The 23,046-nt window shown below is 54.2% G+C and overlaps 2 protein-coding genes across 16 annotated transcripts in view; one reads left to right on the top strand and one right to left on the bottom strand.

Moving 5' to 3' along the window:
* NRG2 (neuregulin 2) overlaps positions 1 to 23,046 on the top strand; it is a 166,474-nt gene that overhangs the window by 138,426 nt on the left and 5,002 nt on the right. For 3 of the 4 annotated variants that reach the window (XR_012505662.1, XM_074360773.1, XM_074360774.1), the window contains exons 4-8: positions 3,702 to 3,822; positions 9,640 to 9,716; positions 19,673 to 19,775; positions 21,876 to 21,999; positions 22,344 to 22,471. Coding sequence is in view for 3 of the 4 variants with exons in the window: in XM_074360773.1 (XP_074216874.1) it covers positions 3,702 to 3,822; positions 9,640 to 9,716; positions 19,673 to 19,775; positions 21,876 to 21,999; positions 22,344 to 22,471 (553 nt within the window). In the remaining variant the exon portion in view is untranslated. Of the gene's footprint in view, positions 1 to 3,701; positions 3,823 to 9,639; positions 9,717 to 10,090; positions 10,150 to 19,672; positions 19,776 to 21,875; positions 22,000 to 22,343; positions 22,472 to 23,046 lie in introns of all 4 variants that reach the window. The other variant, XM_045507800.2, reaches the window with a different exon arrangement.
* PSD2 (pleckstrin and Sec7 domain containing 2) overlaps positions 4,256 to 23,046 on the bottom strand; it is a 130,663-nt gene continuing 111,872 nt past the window's right edge. For 7 of the 12 annotated variants that reach the window (XM_074360759.1, XM_074360760.1, XM_074360766.1 and 4 more), the window contains 3 exons: positions 19,430 to 19,536; positions 16,515 to 16,692; positions 4,259 to 4,723 (listed from right to left, as the gene is read on the bottom strand). In XM_074360759.1, the coding sequence (XP_074216860.1) occupies positions 4,538 to 4,723; positions 16,515 to 16,692; positions 19,430 to 19,536 (471 nt within the window). In that variant the 3' untranslated portion in view covers positions 4,259 to 4,537. Of the gene's footprint in view, positions 4,724 to 8,372; positions 10,667 to 16,514; positions 16,693 to 19,429; positions 19,537 to 23,046 lie in introns of those variants that run through there. The other 5 variants (XM_074360769.1, XM_074360767.1, XR_012505659.1 and 2 more) reach the window with 4 other exon arrangements.

Here is a 23,046-nt window from a genome sequence, read left to right as displayed (position 1 = left end):
TCTTCCACTTAGTGTCTGAGGGTCACCCACGTGGTAGCATGTAGCCGCACTTCATGCCTTTTCATGGCCAAGTGATATTCCATTGCATGGCTCTACCACATTTTGTTTAAACGTTCTTCACTTTAGGTTGTTGCATCATTCTAGTTGTTTCCACATTTGGTCTGTTATGAATAATGCTGCTATAACACTCATGTACAAGTTTGTGTGGACGTATGTTTTCAGTTCTCTTGGGTAGATACCATATGACCCAGCAATTCAACTCCTAGGTAACTGATTTTGAGGAACTATCAGCTATGTTTCCAAATAGCTGCGCCACTTTACGCTCCCACCAGCAAAGTGTGAGAGCTCCAGTTTTTCTGCATCTTCATCACTTTTTATTATCCATCTCTTTTATTATAGCCATCAGAGTGGGTAGAGGTGGTACCTCACTGTGCTTTTGGTTTCCATTTCCGTAATGACCTCCCAGGAATGTTTGCATTTAATAAGAGACAGTGCTTTAATCTACAGAAAAGATAGCAGGTTAAGGAGACCAGACTAGTAGTAGTAGAAGGCACCTTTCTCTAAAGAATCAGATGTTCACTTGCCCGTTAAAATGTCTAAAAATATTTGTTAAGCACTTATTACATGTCAAATGCTAAGCTAGACACTGCGGTTCATTCACTGGTGAACACGACTGATGTGGCCGCTGCCTGGGTGGAGCTTACGTTCTAGTGGAGGAGCTAAGCTTTAGACGGCTAATAATTGCAAAACTAGTCCTTTGATTATGATAGGATAAGTACAAGTTATGAAGCTAAGGCAAGGAGTAAGGGGGGAGCCTGAGCAGCCTCTCTGAGACACTGATATTTTGAAAATCCTGGACAAGAAGGTACCCTAGCTTCTTAGAGGGGATGGACTAAGCCAGCGTAGTCGGAATACACCGCAAGAGAGGCGCAGGACACAGAGGAGAGGTGGAGAGGCCCAGATGAGACTTGGGGACGGGGTGGGAGGCTTTCTTCTGAGCACACATGGAAGCCATTGGAGGGTTTTGATCATCAAAATGACTGATCAATTTACATATTTTAAAGACCGCTTCAGCAGCTGCGAAGCTAACAGGTTAGAGATGAAGGCAAGTGGGAGGGCAGAAAGACCCGTGAGGAGGTAGTTGTGGTCACCCAAGAAAGAGACCCTGGAGGCCTGGGCTGGGGAGGTGGTAGTGAGACAGGGACAGAGACTTGTGAGAAGGGAGACGGGCAGCCCTCTGTGACAGACAGACAGCTGGCGGAACAAAGGAAGACCAGAAATCAAAGATGCACTCTAGGCCTTTGGTTTGTGCTGTTCAGTCGCTGAGATGAGCAAGTTTGGAGGAGAAGGTGGGAGGCGAGATGACTGGGAGCCGAGTTTGGCGGGCACCAGGCGCCATCCCTGTGGTGGTGTCAAAGGGGCAGCCAGATTCTCCCACTTGGGGTCCATCTGTCATCGTCACTTCTGCAAACACGGGAGAACACAGTGAAGAAATAGAGAGAGGCTGACAAGGGAGCCCCTTAGGAGCCCCTGTGAGCTGGAGCTGTGTGTCTGCACACCTTCAGTGTGGAAATCTTCCAGGCAGGAGCCTTTACCACCAGCAGAGTTGCACCTTGGTGACTTGGGAGGGCCCTGCCATCACAGAGGTGGCCTCAATGTACTTCTTTCTGAGGTGGAAAGGCCTGTGGTAATTTCCCCCACACCTCTGGTGCTGGCTCCCCTCCTTGCCTTCCCGGGGTCTCAGCCTAGTCCCCATGATGGCATGGTCCTGGCAGCCCCAGGCCACAGATCCCAGCCGAGATCTTGTCTTCCTTCAGGAGCCATCGTCTGCCTCCCCAAAGCCTTGGTGAGCACAAACGTGCTGTATGCAGCTGGGGTCCTGCCCTGCTCCTCGCTGCTGCCCACTGCTCACTCTGCACAGCAGTGGGCAGGCTCTACCACCCTCGCCTGCAGAGGGCATCAAGCGAGACTGAGGTTTCTCTGGTTTGGCCAAGGCCCATGAGAGGACCCAGGCCTGTGGTCCACATCGTGTTTGCATTCATCTGCCTGTCAAGCCTTGGTGTTGACATGTTCTCCCACGAGGGAGCAGGTACCTAGTGAGGATGCACAACTGGGCATCAGGAGCCCCGATACCTTGCTTGACACAACACACACTGGACTCTGGACAGGCACTTCCCTGCTCACTTTTCCTCACTCCTCCTTGGCAATGTAACCCAAGGGCAGGACAACCTCTAAGGTCCTCTGGCAATGAGATTTTACAGCTCACAAGCGTGGTCACCTCAGCTGTTTCTCTTCTCTGTCCCTTTCTTAGTTCCCTGGGTCTCAATGACCCAGAAGCATGTGGGTCCCAGCTGGGTGTTGGGTTGAGCAGAGGTGAGAGATGTCAAGAGGGGTGGGGCTCAAGGATGCCAGACCAGCGGCAGGCATGATGTGGAGGGGAAGGTGGGAGCTGGCCCTGCCCGATGGGTTTTATCAGCAAGCTCCCCAGACATATACAGAGGCAGAGCTGTGTATACACTCCCAGTCCCCGCGCTCCATCTGTCTCCCCACACGTCTAAACACTGAGGGCGCCAAGTGCCTGCCCCTCGTCTCCTGACTGCGGGGGATGATGGAGACTCAATACCCCGAGGAGACAGGACCAGCCAAGGTAGGATGGGCCACCGCAGTCAAGAGGCCACTGCTGGGTGGGTGTGAGAGTTCCTCAGAACCCCAGGGGCTAAGGAGGCAGCAGGAACCCATTTCTAGCTGCCCAATATAGATACGCAGGCCAAGGGGGCTAGCTAACAGATGAAAAGTGACATCCCCGCGGTAAGAATTTTCACTTGAAACCAGCTTTCTAGATACCATCCCATTGGGGAGCAGAGCTTTCACTATTTTTGCTTATGAAATGGATCTCCTCTATCAGATGTGCAGTCTGGGTTAGTGGCCTTTAAAGCCCAGTCCTGCTGTCACCTCATTTCCACATCTCAGCTGTCCCGCAGCCCATCTCCTCCCCAGCAACCTGAAGCCCTGGGTTTACAGCAGCTGACTTGGGGGGGGGAGGTGGGGACTGCCTGGCAAGGGTGGACATGGAGGCCCCGGATGCTTCTGGAGTCAGGCATAGTGTACTCTGGACCATTTCTGAGACACTTTGTCCCCCCCAGGACAAAGAGGAAAGAGATGGAAACTACGGTTCTTCGCACATCTCCATAGATCTTAAGAAAAGGACAATGTCCAATGTCGTTTCCCTCAAAGCTCAGCTCCCTTCAGCTACACCCTGGTCCATGAGAGCCTGACAGTGCAGGAGGACGTAAATGTCTCCCCTTGCAGCTTGTGCCCCACATAGGACATGGCATCTCACCCAAATGCAGTGGAGACCCAAGAAAGGCAGGCAGACAGAAAGCAGCGGAGGTGGGCCCTTATCCCAGAAGATGGAGCAGTTTCTGCTAGCCTCTCACCCTCTCCAAAAAAAGAAAATATTCCCGGCCTGTGGAGGTTTGCCTGGAGGGAGAGTATGAGGTGGTGCTGGGCAGACGGTCAGAGCTCACGGTGGCCTCCCCTTGGCCTTGTTGCTGACTGGGAGGGACCACCAGACCTTCCCTCCCCCAGCCATTCCTGTAGCCTCTGATCATCCAGCTTTGAGGTGGGCCATGAAGGAGGTGATTCCTGGGGTTTAGAGGGAGTCTCAGTGGGTCACTGGCACGTGTCTCCTATACCTCCAGTGAGCACCACCCTGTCATCCTGGTCGGGGCACGCCCGGAAGTGCAACGAGACAGCCAAGTCCTATTGTGTCAATGGAGGTGTCTGCTACTACATCGAGGGCATCAACCAGCTCTCCTGCAAGTAAGTGACCAGTGGGGGCGGGCGTGGGGGCAAGAGTAGGGGGAGAGGCTGGGCAGAAGTGGAGGGCTCTAGGAAAAGTGGGCTCCAAGCCAGTGATAAGGGGTCTCCAAGGGGTGTAGACAGGGAGATGTGCCCCAATTCCTAGCCCTTTCCTGGAATACAGGGAGATGTAAGCTGTAAGGGCTCAGGGTTTCCTCAGTCCCAGTTTCCCAGGCCCCCGCTCACCCCACCTCCCAGTGCTCACCCTTTACCAGCACCTTTTAGAGATGGGGAGACCAGTCTGTGCCCCAGGCACTGGGTTCACACTCTCTCCTGTCTCTTTCTCCCTCCTCTCCCATCTCTCAGCAACTCTCCCAACTTCATCCTGATGAACACTGCCCGGGTGCATCTTCCCCAGCAGTGAGGCAGGGTCAGCTAGAGCACGGGTCCCAGAGCCCCTGACAGCTGAGGTCTCTGCCCCCGTGCTCGCCTTGGGACCTGGCTGCTCTCCCTGCCCAGCAGGACCCCAGTGTCCAGAGATGCCCTGGCTGCTGCCTGTGCCACTTCAGCCCTGAGTCCCTCTATGTGGGGTGAAGGGTCACCAGCAAGGACACCACTCCGGGTGTGGCCGAGTGGGGGAAGTCAGGGTTGGGGAGAAGCATGTCATGAGTTGGGATTCCCCGGCCTCCCCAAGGGCCAGAGCCTGCTCTCCAGTCAGGCAGGAGCGCACAGGAGCTCAGAACCCCCTGCCCCCCTTCGCAGACAGGGCAGGTAGGAGCACAGTCACCAGGGAGGCTTGTTCAGGCCCAGTCAGATCTTCTGGAAGCGGGGGCCCCCAGCGCCCCCTTGACAGATTCTCTGGCAGGTGAGCAAGGAGTGGGCTGGGGAGCTTGGTGAGGGCAGCACAGGTTCTGGCCGGATCCTGAGGAGGGGAGGGAGGGAGGGAGGGAGCCTAGTCAACAACTTTGGTTTTCAAAGCAGCCTAAGCCTAGGGCCCTGGTAAGGTGCCAAAGCTGCCCCATTCCATTGCATCTGGGCAAAGGCCAGCAGAGGATGGATGGCGATTCAGAGAGGCGTTTGCCCTCCCCGTATACAAGGTCAGATCAGCACTCCTCGGCTCTCCTGCCTCTGGGCTCCAGCTACAGAGCTGCACCCACCTCCTGCCTACAGCCTTGCCTCAAGACCCCTCCTCCTCACAATGTGATAATGATGAGCCAGGCGTTCTTCACACGCTCCCCTCAGTGCTGGGCGAGCTGAGCCTGACTATCAGGCACATCTGTGCCTCTTGCCCCACAGGCCTCCTTCCCTGGCATTCACCTTGGCCCCACTCCTCACCTGCTGCCATCCGCCCCCACCAAATCTCAAGGGACAAGTCCCCAAAGCAACAGCAAGTCCCCCAGAGAAGTTCTCAGCCCAGACTCAGCCCCTCATCCTGCCTCTAGGAAGCTGCTACCTTAGTGCCACAGACCCCAGGGAACATTATAGCCTTGAAAATGCTCTTCAGTATTTATCTATAGAAACTTGTAAGAGTTCTGGAATACTTCACAGAGATGGCCTAGTCCTGGCACCGCCATCTTCCTTCATCTTTGTCCCCCACAACACACACGCCAGGCCTCTCCTCTTCCCTAGCCCCTTGGATCCCAGAACCTTGAAGAGATCCAGCACTGTCCCTGAAATCATCCCTGGCTCCAGGCAGGGAAGGTTGCAGCCACCCAGGACAGTGCCGGGGTTGAGAAGGGCCATGGGACCCAGAGCTTCAGTGCTAAGAGTTTAGTGTGGGAAAGTGAGTAATGAGCAGTAACGGGTTCTCCGAGGGCCCTGCCAGCAAGGCTGTACCCCAACAACCGTCTGGGTTTGCCCAGCTAAATCTGAGAGGAGCAGAGTGCAGAAGCCTGAGCCATTGTGAAGATGCTGTCCTGTTTCCCCTCCCCACCAGGACAACTGGGGTTCACCGCTTAGAACTTGAACCTAGTACCCAGAACCACCACCTCCCCATCTCAACACACCCTGGGCTCCTAGAACCAACTTTCCTGACTCCCTGAGCGGCCGGGAGAGAGGGGCATCCCTGGTGGGGATTGTAATCAGGAGGGCAGGTCCCCAGAGCTGTGCTGGAGAAGGACAGGGGGGAGGGGGGCAGGGCAGAACCCAGAGGCCATTCTGGGGGTGGGTGAGCCGGGAGGGAATGGGGGCAGGCCTCTTGGGGTTCCTGATGACACCCTGAATGGAACGGATGGAATAAAAAGGAAAGAGCTTAGGAACCGGAACTCACGTCTTACCATTTGTACTGTTTGTTTACTTTTTATTTTGATTTTTTTGCATTTCCGCTTAGCTTGGATAATGAAACTAGACTGGTCAGTTTCATTCCAGTTTCTACAAAAATCAGTTTTCCTTCCTGGTTTTCTGACACTTGTTGTTGTGTATTGGTTCAGAGCCCTGCAGGGAGTGTTGGAAAGCAGGCACACTCTGTCCCTCCTGTTTTTCTGGAATTCAGAGCCAAAAGAAATAGTGTCACTGATACTCAGTTTTGTTTTAAAAAAGAAAACTTAGGGGGATTTGAAAATGGGGGTCCAAATCAAGGTGACTGTCTCCTGTCTGAGCCAGACAGGGGCCTCTGCACTTCCTCTTGCTGCTTTCTCCTCTTCTCTCCGTGTTTTTATAGAGCACGGTTGGTGCGTGACTCTTGGGGACTGGTTCAGGGGATGATGACAGAACAAGACTCTTTCCAGTCCTGTGCACATACCAGTGGCATGCCTCCCTTTCCCATCAGCTCATCCCCCCATCCCTTCTGCTCCCCCGACCCAGTGTTCAGATGATTCCCCCATCCCATACCCATCTGCCTGCTCATCCTCTCCACACCTCCACCCCTGCCCCTCCTGAGGCCAGGGACATTTCACTCCCTCCCGGCCCGGGGCACACCCTCATCCTTCATCCTCCCCCTCCCCTGGGTGAGGGCAGCACACATGGCATTATCCCCAGGCTACCAAAAGGAGAAACTGAGGCCCGGGATGGGGGGTGAGAAAACGGGGAGGCAGAGTCCCAACCTCTGTCACCCCAGATGCAGCCCGTGGGCTCTCCTCTCTGCCCCTCTCTCACCCCTGCTCTTCTCCAGCCCTGAGCACAGACCTTCCCGTACTCAGACAACAGCTTGGGGGGAAGAGCTAGGAAGCCTGGTACCTTCCACTCCTAATCTGTGCCATATCTTTGCAACTCAGAGGGTCAAATCCCTGTTCCCACTACCAGCCAGCCGCCCATGCCAAGTTCAGCCCCTGCTCCTGGTTGATAGGTTAATGTAGCTTGTACCCAACCCATTCCCAGGTCCGGAGAGCAGAGAGGCTGTAGGCCTAACCCCCTCAAGCCTTCTCTAGGGAAGCCCCAGCCTCCTGGACATGGCTTATCCTCAACAAGCAGGGCTAAGGAGAAAACAGGAGTGTCCAAAAGCCCCCTGAAAGGAGCCAGTGCCGAAAAAAATCAGCACAGGTGTTACTCCTCCCCATCCCCAGGCAGCGCCCACCCCCCCACTGCCTTTTCTTTTGTTCAGCCAGCAGGGAACACGCTTTCCCAGGGCAGGAAGGTGAGGCATGTTAGTGTTGTAGACCGTGTCCCTGGTGCCACCCGGAGTTGTGTGACTCTGTGGGCATGAAAGCTAGGATACAGTTGGGATAGTACAGGCTGGGTTGTGGGACCAGGAACGCAAGGATATGCTTAATTATTATCTGTCTCCAAGAGCCATGGGACGGCATCCTGACTATCAGCAGGGGATACAGTTCCCCTGGATTCTCTCCTGCCCCGCACTTCCCATTCTCACTCTTATGCGTGCGAGCACACAAGTTTCCCCTATCTCCAGGAGCCGTGCTAATCTCAGACACTGCACACAGTCAAAACTACCTTTCTTATTCCTTTGTGGATTCCAAGAGTCATTTTGGCAATTTCCTGAGTCTTTATATCCTTCACCCCCAAAAGGTGCTGCTGCTTAAAAAAAAATCACTCCCATGCCTCTAAGTCCCCATCCCAAGTGGAATCAGTTTCCTAGAGCTGAGCCTGACCGGAGCTGGTTGGGAAGCCTTAGCCACTACCTCCATTTCCCTGGGCTGGGGTGACTGGGGACGAGGGGGAGGAATCAGAAAAGGATGTACTGACAAAGTGGTAGCCTCCTCCTGCGAGCCACCTTGTTCAACAGGATGAATGTGCATTGACGTCACTTGCAGGCTCCCCCCACTTCTTCAGACACACTTCCCCCCTTCACTACTGCTCACTGGCCAGGCAGACTGCACACACACTGCCACTACAAGGACCAGCCTCCTGTTTAGGTCCAGAGAGACTCCATCTATTTGCTCACCAACCACTCCCAAACCTCCAGGCTAGGTTGGAGGCCACAGAATTTTTGTGAGTGTCCATCACAGCCAATGGCCATCCCCTCCTTAAGTTCAAGGGGCTACTGATGGTTGGTATACACTAGAATGCTAAGAGGTCGAGTACACTCACCTCTCAGGAAAGCTTACTGATTAATGTTATTGACAGGACGCTGGTGATGGGCTAACCTAATTCCCTAAATTAGAAGAGCACAGACCCACCTTTGATTTAGGGGCCTGGGGCAGGGGGGTCAGTGTTGCCCCGTCTGTAAGCTTCCCTTAGGTATCTGGCCTTGCTGGGGTTCAGAAGAGAGTACAGGGCTGGGCATGTCTCCCCAAAATCTGCAAGACAGGGACTCATTTGAGAAGAGAGTAGCAGCCAGAGAGCAAAAGGAAGTGGACCTTGGGGTTAAGGACAAGGTCGAGATGGGAGCAGGTAGATGCAGCTACAGAGGAGGCAACGTGGGAGGATGAGCTTCCCCCAGAGCCAGGCAGCGATGGAGGAGGAGCAGGTCAATGGGAAAGGGCAGGCATCTCAGTCAGCCAGCAGACCCCCTGGTGTGGAGCCGGCTTCAGTACCCACCCCCCAGCCTTCCATCATGATTCTTGCCATGTGCAGCCAAATGCCCCACACCTGCCCTCAGCCCGCCAGTTTGGGGATGCTGGTAATTCCAGCTCCACCTGTTTCCCACTAAGCTTTTCCCATGTATACTGCTCTAGGGTAGCCTTCCCCAAATCGTGTGTTCACAAGAGTTCCTCAAAAAACGGCTTCCACGGTCAGATAAACTTGGAACATACTGGAAAGTTCAGCTCTTTCCTCCTACACAACTTTTCATAGCCTTTCATACCCCAGTGCGCACTGCAACTCTGCAAGGAACCTGGGGATGGATTTCCTAAACTTATTTGGCCACAGAATCCTCCCTGAGGGAACAGATAAGACATCTCCAAGGCCCTCTTTGTTGTGAGCACACAGTCTGGGAACAGCATTCCTGAGTTTTTTGAGCTTTCTGGGTGCTGTTTCTTGGATGAGAACCAGCCCTGGAGAGAACCCTTCGGAAGGGTCTGGAAGGACTGGCTCCCCAGAACTTTGGTATTCCAGAAAGCTCCCAGCCCCCACCCACCTGCCGACTATCTGGCACCAAAGGGCTACAAATTCTGGCTTCATGGGGCCCCAGGCAGGACAGAAGGGAAGTCTCAACAGACATGAGGACCTTTAGGCAATAAGTTCCCAATTCCCTACCCTGTTTCCCTAAATCATCTTCCCCGCCCCACCCCGGCTTCCCCACCACCCTGAGCCACGTGGATTAGAAAGATTTTGAAGGAGATTTCCGAGCCCTCCACCCAGCCCCTACTCCAGCCCCTTCAGCAACGAGTGTGCCCCAGCGCTCGACTTGGTTTTCTCATTCATCACTGTGCACTTTGATTTCTAACCTAAGCCTCGCGGATGATGCCAGTTTGTTCTGTGATTTTTCCCCTTTTCCTTCTCCAGATGTCCAAACGGATTCTTCGGACAGAGATGTTTGGAGAAACTGCCTTTGCGATTGTACATGCCAGATCCTAAGCAAAGTATGTTTGAAGATACAAACACGAGTCCCTGCTCCTTAGAAAGCTTTCGGGTGCAGTGCCCCCCACCCCCCCGTTGTAGGGCATAGGGCCAGGGGTGTTGGTTGTTTTGATCTTTGGCTGTTTTTTTGTTTCTCTTTTCCTTTTTTGTATTTTGGTTTGTTAGTTCTTTTGTTTTGCTTTGTTTTTCATTTTTGGCCTAATCCTTGGGTTTAAAAGTTCAGGGCTACAGGTAAGGGGCAGAGTAGCAAAGCCAGTACAAATGGTAACAGTGGCAAGGAACCCAGCTGGCATTGGCAGGAGCCCATGCTGGGGTGTTGCAATGCCTATGTCTTGCTATCCTGGCTCTCTCTTTCTGGTTTTCTTTCTTTTGGTAGGTGTCCTGTGGGATACACCGGGGACAGGTGTCAGCAGTTCGCAATGGTCAACTTCTCCAGTATGTCTCTTTCTTCTATTTCTTTTCTTCCCTGGTGACTGACAATCCCCCCTACCCCCCACCCTACCCAGCAGGAAAGATGGGGCCTTTGCTTAGAGAGTTTTGGTGTGGGGAGACACCAGGGTACCCTGGGCTCTTCTCAGTCCTAACTAGAAGCCCGTGCTTTCAGCGAGTCAAGCTTGGGTCCGTTTGCCCAACAGGCAGCAAAGCCAACCTACTAAACCCGGTTGCAGTGAAGGAAAGGAGAAAGAAAGGAGAAGGAAAAGACAGCGTTTGTGGCAAGGTATCAAACGAAGAGTACGAGCCGCTCACAGGAGGGGTTTTTAAAGACTGTGAGGGTGAGCGTCACGAGGTGCGTGATCAGCTCGTGCTCAGTTCTCTGATTGGTTGACAGCGAGGTAACAGGGTGATGGTTCAGGAATCCCAATCATCAACTCCTGGTTCCAATCAGTCTGGGGTCCACATGCTGGTGGTCAGCACGAAGTTAAGGTTTTCCACCTGGTGGGAGTTTCAGTATCTGCAGAGCAACACAAGGATATGGCTCAGGATATCATGTATGGCCCTTGAGGAGAAACCGAAAGTTCTTGACTTTGTTTTACGGCGAAACTACAATTACTTTGTCTTGTTTGTCTGTTTTCCTTTGTTTCTGCATTTTCTCACTTCTCTGATTAAATCTGCTCTTTGGAACTCGAGAAAAGCCTAGGAGGCTAAAGCTTTTCTACAAACTAGACCTGCTGGGGTCACCAGAGGGTCTTTCCCAGCAAAGGCCCTGCAGGGTCCTGCTCGGTTTCATGCAGAGTAGACTGATATGCCTCCTGCCACCCCCGCCTCATATGTGGCTGTGCTGCCTGGTCGCAGTAACAAGGAATTCTCTCTGCAGCCGACCAGAGCCATACTCAGGCCTCTTCACCACTGGGGTCAGGCAGCCTGGCCAGAATGGGAAAACACATTTGCAGAGCCCTCACCTGCCGCTGAAGCCCTGTTTGAGGATGTCAGGCTGCTCGTGGGGCTGGGCAGAGAGCGTGTGCACATGTGTGCTGGTGTGTTTGAGAGAGGGAAACAAGTTCTCAGGATGCTGGCCTTTGGGTCTGGCCAGAGTTTGTTTTGGTTTGATTTTCAGTGATGGGGGCGAGTGGCGAAGGGGAGTTGAGGAAAAGCAGGCCCAGGGGCATTGGTTTTCATTGGAGACCAGAGATCAGAGACATCTATGCAGCTAAATCTTGGGGGGCCAGGGAGGAGTTTGCTGGAATCAAGGGGTAACTGGTGACTCTCTCCAGGCCCTCTCTGGTCTGCCTCCCCATCCAGGACTTTATTCCCTTCCTTTCTTCCACTTCTGAGGTTGGAGCTTTCTGGTTTGCACACTTTGCTGAGAAAAATGTGAGCCCTGTGGCCGATGGATGAGGCCATAACTGTGTTTTCTGGGGGATGGGAGCAGTTCCTTCAGGTGCCTGGTGGAGGTGGAACAGCAGAAAGCCTCGGGCTGGCCTGGACTCCATTTGGGGCCCAGCAGTCTGCTGGCCTGCAAAGTGGGACCCTGTCACCCAACCTTCAGAGCACACTAGGTCCCTGCTCGACCCACCACCCACCTCCTCCTCTCCAAGGAGGACAGCTGGGTCCCATGAGGAATTAGAACCAGATTGCTGGTGCCTGGGCATGGAGAAGTGGGGCTCCAGAAGAGGCTGAGGGCAGGAGCCCATTTAGGTTGCCCTTGGAGAAAGGGGGTTAGGGGCTCACGGTAGAGAAAAGAGCCTTCCAATCCTCCTCAGAGCACAGCACAAAAGCCTAGACATTGCCATCCCTTCTTCCCCGACAGGAGGTGGGAAACCAAGACTTGGGAAGTAGAGACCCCAGGGAGGTAGGGGCTGGTCAGCCCAGATGGTCAACTATCTTAATAGGTGTTGGAGAGAGTGCTCCTCCCAGCCCCCTCCAGTTGGAGGCCAGGGAGGAAGGCTGCGGGGATAAGAGCAGAGCTGTGGGCACGTGGCCCAACAGAATTGTCCAGACCCCAGGCTCAAGGAAGAATTGCACTCAGATCCAGCCCCACTGGAGGTCTGGAGGTCAGGAGGCCAGAGCAGCCAGGCGGGCCGAGGACCAGGGGAGAGAGGCAACGGAGGTCCTAGTCCTTTTCACCCTTAGGCCCGGAGCCTCCCTGGCTTATGGGACTGTTCTGGACAGGGAGTCCCAACCCATCCTGAATCAGAACAGCAGAGCCTCCAAAACTCGGCCACTGTCCAAGCTTCTCTGCCAGCTGGGCTGCTTCAACTTTCAGCTCGGATCTTCTGGAAGGGTCAGCAGGGCCCCAGGAGCCCAGAAAAGAGCCTGGAAATGCAGCTTTTTTGCCTAGTGTTATAGGGATCATTGCTGGGACCTTCTGGTAAATGATTTATACTCTTCAAGCATTTTTCCCAGAGCTTCATGAACTGCTCTATCAGATAATTATTGAAAATGGAGTGAAAATGCCAGCTTCAGAGTTCAGGCTTTGGATTCAGGTAGACCTGAATAAAAATGCCAGCAGCTAAGCTTACTGTTCTGGGGCCTCATTTAACCTCTTTTTTTGTTTTCTCATCCGCAAAATGGGAATAATGGCATTTATGCCTTTAGGGTTGCTGTGAGGATGAAGCGCAGTGATGCCTACGAAGGGCTTAATCGAGAGCCTACCAGCGTTGTTTGAGCACAGTTCAGCTCCTTTCCCAGCTACTGCTGGTGGTGAAGGGTGGGAGCCAGAAGGCCAGAATCAGTGCCCTGGAGCCTGACTCCCAGCACATCTGAGCAAAGTGTCAGACTTCCCCCTCTGCCCAGACAGCCTCGAGGCCTGGTTACCTTCTGCAGAGGCCATGGAAACAGAGCCTGTGGTAGCACTTTAAAGCTTCTTCTTCCCCTAACAGCTCCTCCACTTCCCCAGAGTCAAAACTTATTCACCCACAATGTACAAGAGCATGCACACCTGCACACACACACACACACAGACACACGTGCTGACACCTGCTGGCACAAGCACATGAGCACATGCTCTGAGGTCCACATCGTGACCTCCTTGTCTGGGTACCTGTGACCCTGTGTCATAGGATATGTCCAGAATGAAGACTTTGCCTATTGTCTGGTAAGCCTGGCCCTGTCAGGAGTCCAGCATCAGGTTGCCATGGTTACTGGTCAGTATGCAAATTTTTGCGCAATAGGACCTGTCTGTGACTCGGTGGTATCACTCCAGCTTGGCTGAGTGGCAGTCAATGAACATGATGAGCGGGAGACTCTTTTCTGGGACTGACATAGCTGCAGGCGCCTCAGAATCCATCCTCAGGGAGAGGGAAGCTGGTCTGCCTTCTTAGTGACTCATGAAGCCCTCAGTGACATCACCAGTCCCACCAGCCACCACTGGTCCCCCAAAACAGTACTGGCTTTTGACTCAAAGGAAAGGTCAGTCAGGAGCCCCAAAAGCTGCTGCTGCTAACACTTGGTTCCCAGAGGAGAGATGCAGGAGAAAACTCTTTAGATGGCTTTGGGAGCCCTGCTCACTTCTCCAGATGGCCACTGTCCTGAGGACTAGCCAGCCAGGCTTGCCCAGGGACTCCATGGGCAGGAATAGCCATGGTTTAGCCCCAGGAGGCCAGAGACCTGGCCTCCCGTCTCCCTTCTGCTTCCTAATTTGCTGTGTGACCTTGGGAAAGTATCCCAGCACCACTGGGCCCCAGCTGCCTTATCTAATACAACCACCACCAAAAGAGAGGTGCAGACCAATTCTAGGAACCACCGTTCTCTTAGTGTCTGGAGTGCTGTGGTCAAGCTGGGCTGTTCCCTCTGGGGAAACTGGCTGGATATCCAGACACTGTGAGCTCTCTCGAGCTGCCTGGAGGGTCCCTGGGGCCACAGGATTAACTACTTGGTGAGAGTTGCCCCCGAGGACCTTTTGCGTTTGTCAAGCTCGTACTGCTGGCTTTGCACAGCTGGCCCACCCTGGGAGGCCTGGGAGAGGAGTGGACTCACTGTGCTTAAGGTGACTCGCACCTCCAAGCAGTAAGCATAAGACTGTACAGAAACCACATTCGAGATCACCCCCAGCCTCGCATCTAACAGGAGTACACAGAAGGGCTCATGTTTGGAAGAGCTGGGGTTCATGCTTCGAGTTGTGTAGTCCTTACATGGAAGTGGGGGTCAGACCCCTGGGGTATTCCTCAAGGCTCTGTCATTCAGAGCCATCTTCAGTTCTTGGCTCAGAGCCATCCTACTCTCTTGCCCTCTTCCAACTGCAGAACGCTCTAGAATCCCTATCAGGAAGCAGAGGAGAGATCTGGGGCTGGACGATGCCCAGGACTTGCTGCTGATGTGCCCGTGCTCCACTTCCTCTGCAGGACATGAGAACATCAGAGCACAGTCCCACCTTCTCCCTGGGTCTAGCGGAGCTGCCGTGCGTATGGGGAGGCCGTGCAGTGGGCCATGCACACCGCCCCGCTGTCTCCCTCACTGTGCACAAGCACTTTTGACAGATGAGGAAACAGTGACTGTGACTTGCCTACATGCACACAGCAAATTAGGGACAAAATTGAGACACAAATCCAGCAGACAGGTGTTGGCTGCTACCTGAGAATGGTAGGTGAGCTTTCCAAAAAAACCTCTGAGATGTCTGGGCTCCCACCCCGGAGCCTGGTTCCATTGGTCTGGGTGATTCTGAAGCACAGCCAGGTTGCAGACCTTCTAGAAACCCCATGGCTAGGCCTGATCCCCATTTACCAGATGCAGAGACTGAGAGCCAGACAGGCAGGGAACTACAGTCACAAAGAGGCTCAGTGACAGCTGATGCTTAGACTGGGCCCTTTTATCTAACCCTCCCATGGCCTGGGTGTCTACCTTGCAGGACCCTGAAATCACACATTTACAACACGATCCCACTTCAAAGAGTGCCACTGGCTGCAATTTAAGGGGCACAGGTGTTCTACAAGTGAACCCACTCATCTCCTCCGAGTCGCAGTTCGCTTTCCAAAGTGGTGAAATCAGGCTCAGACCCCGAGGCCTAGCCCCTGCAGGCTTCCAGGGTGTTGAGGGTGTCAAGTGGAGACGTGACCTGCCCCCTGGAGCCTCCTCCTCGCCCCACTTCTGCTCCCCACAAACTCAGAGTCTCCATGCCAGGCTCCTAGGAGAGGGGCAGGCCAGTGAGGCCCATGGGGGCAGGACAGGGACAAGGGACTAGAACGCCCTCGTTCTAAACAGAAAAGGGCCCCATGAATGAGCGCAGGCTGAGCAAGCTGTCTCCAGGAGGGGCTGGAGAATGCCAACTGCCTGGAGCTGGGAGGGGAGACTGGGGCCTCCTCCGACCCCTGCCCCACTCACTTTCCCTCCCTGGGGACATCTGCCAACTGACTCTTGCGCCTCTGCCTCCCCACCAGGTACTAACCCCACAGCTCATCTCTAAAGAACGTGCCCTGCCTGCTGACCCTAACATTTCCTCTCTCCACCCCTCTCAGGGGCTTCTGGGGACTAGGTGCCAGGGAAGGGGCTCAGGTGGCCGGGAGGGGACACCACTAACCTGCTTTCACCTCACAGGCTGGCTGCTGGTGTCTGAAGAGTCCTGACCAACGTTTCTCTCTCTCTCTCCCACTCCCTCCCCCATCTCTATCTGTCTCTCTCCCTCCATCCCTTCCCCTCTCCGGCCTCCTCTCCTCTGCACTGCCAGAGCACCTTGGATTTGAACTAAAGGGTACGGAGCCTCTGTGTGTCCATCAGCACCATCCACACAGCCCCTCTCCGCAGCCTCTGACACCAAGTGTGCTGGATGTTTGGTTTCCTTTCCCCCAAAATGGAAAAGGGACGATTCCAAAAATCTCCCCTGTCCCCATCAGAATGTCCTATCATAAACTAAACTGATTTGGGAGAGACGAGAAAAGCTCATAAACAGCAGAGTACCCTGGGGTTCAGACTGTGCCCCAGTGTATACAGTAGTGCCCCCCTGCCTGGGGCCAATCACCCAGAAGCCTCAGAGGGCAGCGGCCCCCTGAGCTGTGCGCAGCCCAGTCGGTTGGCCAGACAAGAGCCAGGCCCCTCAGAGAGTGGGTATCTGAGAGCCATGGAATCCTGGTTTGGAGAGTTGTGCAGAGAGGCATCCCTTTCGATTTGACTTTAATCCTCCTTCCTTTTCCCATTTCCATTTCCATTGCTTTTCATTCCGCACCAGGCTGGTGGCTGATCACACCCATTTGTCTCTGCCCCCTGCCCTGTGTCTGTCTGCCAGGCTTTGCCATCTGCTTGAGGCTGTCGCTCCCTTCATGATCTGTCCCCACAATGGTACGTGTGTTTGTCTGTGGGCAACACCAGCAAGGATCCAGGGGGGCTGGCCTCTGATGCCTGCCCTCCTGCTTCCCAGCTCAGAACCTTACCTCCCCGCTGAAACTGCCCTCTGGGCCTTGGAAGATGCTTTGGGCAGGAAGGGACTTTGAGTGGTCAGTCGTTCCAGCTCTCTCACTTTGTGCTGGGAGGCTCCACCCTGGTCCAGACATATTATAGCAGGAGAGATGCAGGAGCTCGGAGGGGTTGAGGCTCAGACGGGTGCAGAACCTGCGGTTATGAAAAGGCTATGCTCGTGACACGTTTGGGGAGGCCGAGATTTCCCACCACCTAGCCACTATCAGCTGTTCTCAGTAGAAGACGGAGCTGAAAGTCTGTGTATAAGTCTTTCTGTCTGTCTGCTCTGACGAGGTGGAGAGGAGAGGTACTGAGTCTGTATGGCGTCTGTGATGGTGGCAAGGGGTGCAGGGGTGAATCTGTAGGTGTGCATTTCTATGTTGTTCTGTGAGGTGAAATGTCAGGGACCTTGTTAGGTGTCTCAGTGCGGGGTGTGAGTACACAGAGGGGTGCAGTGGGACATCTTTGTTGCTAAGGGCTGAGTGTGAGCAGTGGGTGCAGAGGTGAGTGTGACTGCGTGTAAGTATGTCTGTGTCTGTAAAGGTGGTCTGTATATTCACTCACCCACCACCTCAACAAACTTCTACTGAGCCCCAGAGGTGGCCAGACTGCCAATCTGGCACACAGAGTCCCTGCCCTCCCAATGCTCCCAGACACAACACACAAGCAGGAGAGAGATCAGGTGGTGGCAGTGCTTTACAGAAAAGAAAAGGTAATGGGATCATGCCTTGCCTGGGTGGGGAGCCACTCTACCTAAATGGCTTGTCCAGTGAAGTGACATTTGGGCTAAAACCCAAGGAAAAGTAGCCAGTCCTGCAAACAATGGGGGGAGAGTGTTTGAGGCAGGAGGCACAGCAAGTTAGGGCTGGTGTGGTTGGATGGGCTTGCCTTGTTTGATGGATGGAAAGACTGCCAGCGACTGGGGAGCATAGCAGACGTGGGGAAGAGGATCACAGATGAGATGTAAAGGAAGTATCCAGGTGACCTTGGGCCTCGTAGGCCATGGTAAGGCTTTGGGTTGTATTCAGATTGCAGGGGGACACTGTTGTGAGTTTTTAAGCAGAGGAGTAAAATGATCTGCTTTCTGGTTGAAAATCAATGTGGCTTTGGGGCAGAGAATAGACTAGGTGAGGGGACAGGGTGTGGAGGAGTGGGAGCACAGGAACCAGTCAGAAGGTGAACAGCTGTCCAGGGGAGAGACGGCATCGTCTTGGAGTAGCTGGAAGCAGGCGAAACGGTAAGAAGTGGTCAAACCCAGCATCTGCTTGGGAGGTAGAGCTGAGATGATTTGCTGAGGGATCAGGTATCAGAGCTGGTGGGGAGATCAGGAACAATTCCAAGGTTTGGAGCCTATGCAACAAGAAAGGTAGTGCTGGCACCGAAGAGACGGACAAGCAGGGAGCAGGCTGGGAAAGAGGAGGGGATCGGTGCTTCTGCTTCACTATAGGACTGGATATAGGATTCCGGAGCTCAAGGGGAAGTCAGGACAGGAAAGAGAAATGTGAGATTCAGCTGCAAACAGGTGGGATTTCAAGTCTGAGTCTGGGTGAGACAACAGAGGAAGAGAGGGCAGGTGGAGAGAGAAAGAAGCTTGAGAGCTCTGGCCCTTCTACCTTGCAGCCCACAGAGAAGAGGAGGAAGCAGCAACTGAAACAGAGAGATCAGCCAGTGCAGGAGGAGGAGCCCCAGGAGAGAAGACCATTGGGGGAGCAGGCCCAGCAGGGGGAGGCTGCTGAGAGGGAAGCCAACAACTATAGACTTGGCAGCAGGGTGGTTGGTTGTTGGTGACTATGACCAGAGTGGTCTCAGGAGGGACGGAGACGGAGGCCTGACTGGAGGACTGAGGGGTGGACGGGGATGAGAACCGGAGGCAGGACCAGGACCACAGAGCCTGGAGGGGTGGATCTGGGGTAGAAGGCTGTTTGTTAAAGACTCTGCAGGACTGGGTGTCGATGGGCACGACTGCCTGCGTGTGTGCGCGCCTCTGTGGATGTGTGTATGAGTGTGTCTTTGTGAAGCATCTTTTGTGTCAGAAAGGCATCATCTTCTGGGTATGTGTGTCTAGGGGGTTTGTACTCCGTGTTTGCTGCCATGCACCTTTGCCACAAGAGGCGCTGCAAGCCTAGGGGCTTAGGGACACTGCCCAGGGCTCCACCAAGACGTTGGGCCCTGCCCCAGCTTATCCCTGAGCTGGTGGGAGGGGAGCGATATGGAGGGGCCAGCCAGCAGGTACGGGTGTGAGCAGGGGTGGGGTGTCTCGGCTGTAGGCCTTGACCACGGCTGGTGATGTCACCTTTTTCCTTTACTTCCTCCTGGCTTTCTCTGTTCTAGAAGGGTAGGAGTTGCCCCACCAGAAAGTGGGAGATAGAGGGGACAGTAGGGTCTTTTTGAAGGCTTTGAGGCCCAGCCTAGCTCAGCTCCTTCAGAAGGTTGGGAGCTGCTCCTTGAGCACAAGGACTGTCCTAGATGCCAGAGGGCTGTGCTGCCCTTCAGGGGCCTCACAAGCAGAGACAGGGAGGGCTGGAGTGGGCCAGGGCCACAACCCTGACCAGGTTGCAGGGATAAACCAAGGCTTTTCTCACTATGCCTGCCTCTGTGGGCCTGGTCTGCTCTGTCCTTGCTCCTGGTCCTGGCATCCCTCCAAAGTCCAGCCTCTGGGCCTGAAGTCCTGTCACCAGCCCAGAACAAGCCACTCTCTATCTTCTTACAGAAGCCAAAGTGGCCAGCCAGGCCTTTGCCCAGGGTCTGCATATTCACTGCCATGAAGGCCAGCCTCCCCCAGCCCATCAAGGCTCTTTGCAGCCACGAGCCATAGTGGGTTGCCCTCCCCTATGGCCTTGGGAACTTCACCTCCATTCCCCTTCCTCCATCCCCAACATTTTCCACTCACGTGCTCCAGGCAGAGAGCAGGATTTGGGAAGGTGAACTCAGGGGTAGCCACTTGTGACCAGATCCATGGGTGGGCGGAGCTGGGAGAGCAGAAGTGAGGGGTACTGGCTGAGGAGGGAAGAGATGGAAAGGAGCTGGTCAGCACCTGAGCCGGAGGGAGCCCAAGGTTTTGGGAGGGTCTCTGCACCACTGTCCCCACGGGTCTGCCTCTCGCCCTGCCGCCTCACACCTTCTGCCTCTGCAGAAGCTGAGGAGCTGTACCAGAAGAGGGTCCTCACTATCACTGGCATCTGCGTGGCCCTGCTGGTCGTGGGCATCGTCTGCGTGGTGGCCTACTGCAAGACCAAGTGAGTGTCAGGCACTCAGCCCGGGGGCAGGCCAACCAGGGACTGCTTTTGTGAGGATGGGCTCTCCTCCCCAGCCCACCAGGCCAGGCCTCACCTCTCGAGCTCCTGTGCCCCACTGCCCCTCAGGGGCTTCTGCAGCTGGTGGGAGGCCAAAGGGCTGGGCCAAGAAGCAGGAGCAGAGGGTGGGGGAGACAGGCCCCAGAGGACTGAACAAGAATGATCATGAGCACAGGCGTTGGGAGAAGGCAGATCTGGGTTCAAATCCAGCTCTGCCATTTTCCATGACCCTGAGGAAACTGATGAGCCTCTCTGAGTCCTCATCTGTAAAATGGGTGTGATCCTAGCATGTACCTCAGAGGATCCTATGAGGAAGCATCTGTCCTGTCCAGTAGGCAGGAATTGGGCAGTGTTGGGGGTGGAGAAGCACAGAGAGTCAGGCACCTTCCCAGGGGAAAAAGAGACCTCCTCACTTAGGAGCCATCCAGGCAAGAACACAGAGAAGGTGGAGATGCGCCACCCCTGAGCAGAGGAAAGGTGGGGTCAGAACCTAGGAACAAGGGGCAGAAAGAAGGCTGGGCCCTTCTGCATGTAGAACAATGCAAGCTAAAAGACAAATGCAGGGGAGGGTCAGGTGTATTCATGGAGCTTGAGCAGCCCAGGCTAGTTGGTGCCAAGGATTGGGGTAAGAAAAAAGGCACACAAGTCTAAAAGAACAGCTGGAACCTCAATGGCACCATAGGGCCTTGACTGACAACCTAGGGAGCCTGGCTTTATCCTGCAGACCACAGAGAGCCATCACAGGTTATAGAGTGATGTAATACGGAAAGAGGTTTGCCATATCCATTCTTATCTAGAAAGCAAGAGTCTGGGCATAGCCACCATTAGGGGGACTGAGCTACTAGGTCTTGACCCCTGCTACCCCGTCTGTGAGATCGAAGGCCCTTCCAGCCTTGGGATTTGGGGCTTAGGGAACCCAGAGGAGGACACTGGGCACATGTAGGAACACTGAGGCCAAGAACTGGGGGGAAAGGCAAGCCCCATGTTTCAGCCTCCAATACATATACCCATTTCTTCAACAAACTTTCATTCAATGCCTGCTGGACAGATGTCCAGTATCATGGGATATATTTCAGGGGTGCCTAACCTCAGCTGAAGGGCAGGAAGGGTTTCCCTGAGAAAGGTGCATTTAGACTGAGCCTGAGAGATGAGCAGGAGTTAGCAGGTGAAAAGGCAAAGAAGGTGGTGTAGTTGGATGTAATAGTCTGTACAAAGGCCCAGAATCCAGAGAGGGCAGGCCCAGTGGAGGATCAGAAACAAGTCCTCCACGGATGCAGCAAGCTGGGGTGGGGAGAGAAACGAGACACTGAGACGCAATGAAGGATTTTTAACAGGGGAGTGACATGATTAGACTTGTTGATTACAAAACAAATGTACTAAACACTTAATATGTGCCAAAGTAAAGTAGCCCCACAGGCCTTGACTGCCTGACCACAGCACCCTGTTTTATTTTCTTCACAGCACTTTGCTGAAAGTATCTCATTTACTTGTTTATGTGTTTATCATCTGTCTTCTCTACTGGCCTGCAGGCTCCATGAGGGCAGGAACTGTATCAGTCTCCTGGGCTCCAAAAGAGCACCTGGCACATAGTAACAACCCCATAAATACCATATAAATGAATGAGTGAATGGGCCAGCACTGTGCTTGAATATTTTATCTACTATTAATCCTCAGTGGTCTTTGGAATGAGTAGATGGTCAGTCCATTTTACAGATGAGGAAAATGAAACATGGAGAGTTTCAGTAACTTGCTCAGGATTACACAGCTAGAAAGTAGTGGGGTTCTACTCTCAGCAGAGCCAAAGCTCATTACCACTCCTGCTGAATTCAGGCTGATAGTGATGAGGTAGGGGGTAGGCTGGAGGGGTCTTGGCTGAGGGCAGCCTGAGCACAGGAGACTGCCTGCCATGACAGTCCAGGGCAGAGGTAGAGTGGTTCCCCTGGAGTGACAGCTAGGGAAGTTCATACTTTGTGTGTGTGTGTGTGTTGGGGCGGAGGAGGGCAGGGGGGATGGTGCCAGGCTAACGCACCCTCCCCTGTGCAGAAAACAGCGGAAGCAGATGCACAACCACCTTCGGCAGAATATGTGCCCGGCCCACCAGAACCGGAGCTTGGCCAACGGGCCCAGTCACCCCCGGCTGGACCCTGAGGAGATCCAGATGGCAGATGTGAGTGGTGGTCCCTGGCCCTACTCTGAGCTCTTGCTGTACAGCCCGCCTTCTCACGCTCCCTGCAAGAATGGGCCAGGAAGGCAATAAGTCCATCCCGTGCTCAGCCTTGCCTGCTAGCCTAGCCTTGCTTCACCAGGATGACTTAGCCTCGCCTGGACTACATCCTTAAGGAAAGTCGGGGGGATTGATTTCCAGGGGCCATTGCTGCCCCAACACAGAGTCACTTATCCAATAGACCACCCCCCTACCTGGAGCTTAGTGCCTCACTTCCCCATCCCCACTAGAAAGGAGGGGCAACTTGATCGTCACTAACTACGCCCCCAACTCTCTGTCTGTTCCAGTATATCTCCAAGAATGTGCCAGCCACAGACCATGCCATCCGGAGGGAAACGGAGACCACCTTCTCTGGGAGTCACTCCTGCTCTCCTTCCCACCACTGCTCCACAGCCACGCCCACCTCCAGCCACAGGTGGGCACCAGCAAGACCCACACAGACTTGCAGACTCCTGTATGCACATGTGCACCACACACCTGCCTGGGGACCCGCAGAAAACTCCCAGCCAGGCTGGGCTCTGTACTGAGGGTCCCTCTGAGCAGGAGGATGAAGGGGGGCTTCAAACCAGAATCCACTACCAAACATTCATCCAGATCCTCAGGAGACCAGATTCCTTTTTCTAGTCTAAACTGGCCCCAGAGGAACAACAGCCATCACTGTGCTGCCACCTAACATTTAGTTTAGTTTTGTTTGGACTTCATCAACACCATTTCATCTGCCATCAAGTACCTACTCACTCAAATATCCACAGCCATTTAATGTCCTCCCTGGGTTTGCCCACATGAACCTAGTCCACCTTAGCCTCCTCTCCAGAGGTAGGGAGGCCTGTCTACATAAGCACAAAGGCTCACAGAGCTCAAGAAAGGACATGTTTGGCCCCTGTCTTCCCTGGGTAACAGCATGGAATAGGCAGAGTCCCCATATACTGGTCACTGGGGCTGGGCTCCTGAGACAGGTGGCTAAGGGCCATGGGAGTGGAAGGGTCCCAG

Source organism: Camelus bactrianus, chromosome 3 (genome assembly GCF_048773025.1).
Source record: "Camelus bactrianus isolate YW-2024 breed Bactrian camel chromosome 3, ASM4877302v1, whole genome shotgun sequence".
Taxonomy (NCBI): Eukaryota; Metazoa; Chordata; class Mammalia; order Artiodactyla; family Camelidae; genus Camelus; species Camelus bactrianus.
The sequence above is the reverse complement of the archived record's forward strand: the minus strand, read 5'-3'. Positions and strand labels throughout refer to the sequence as shown.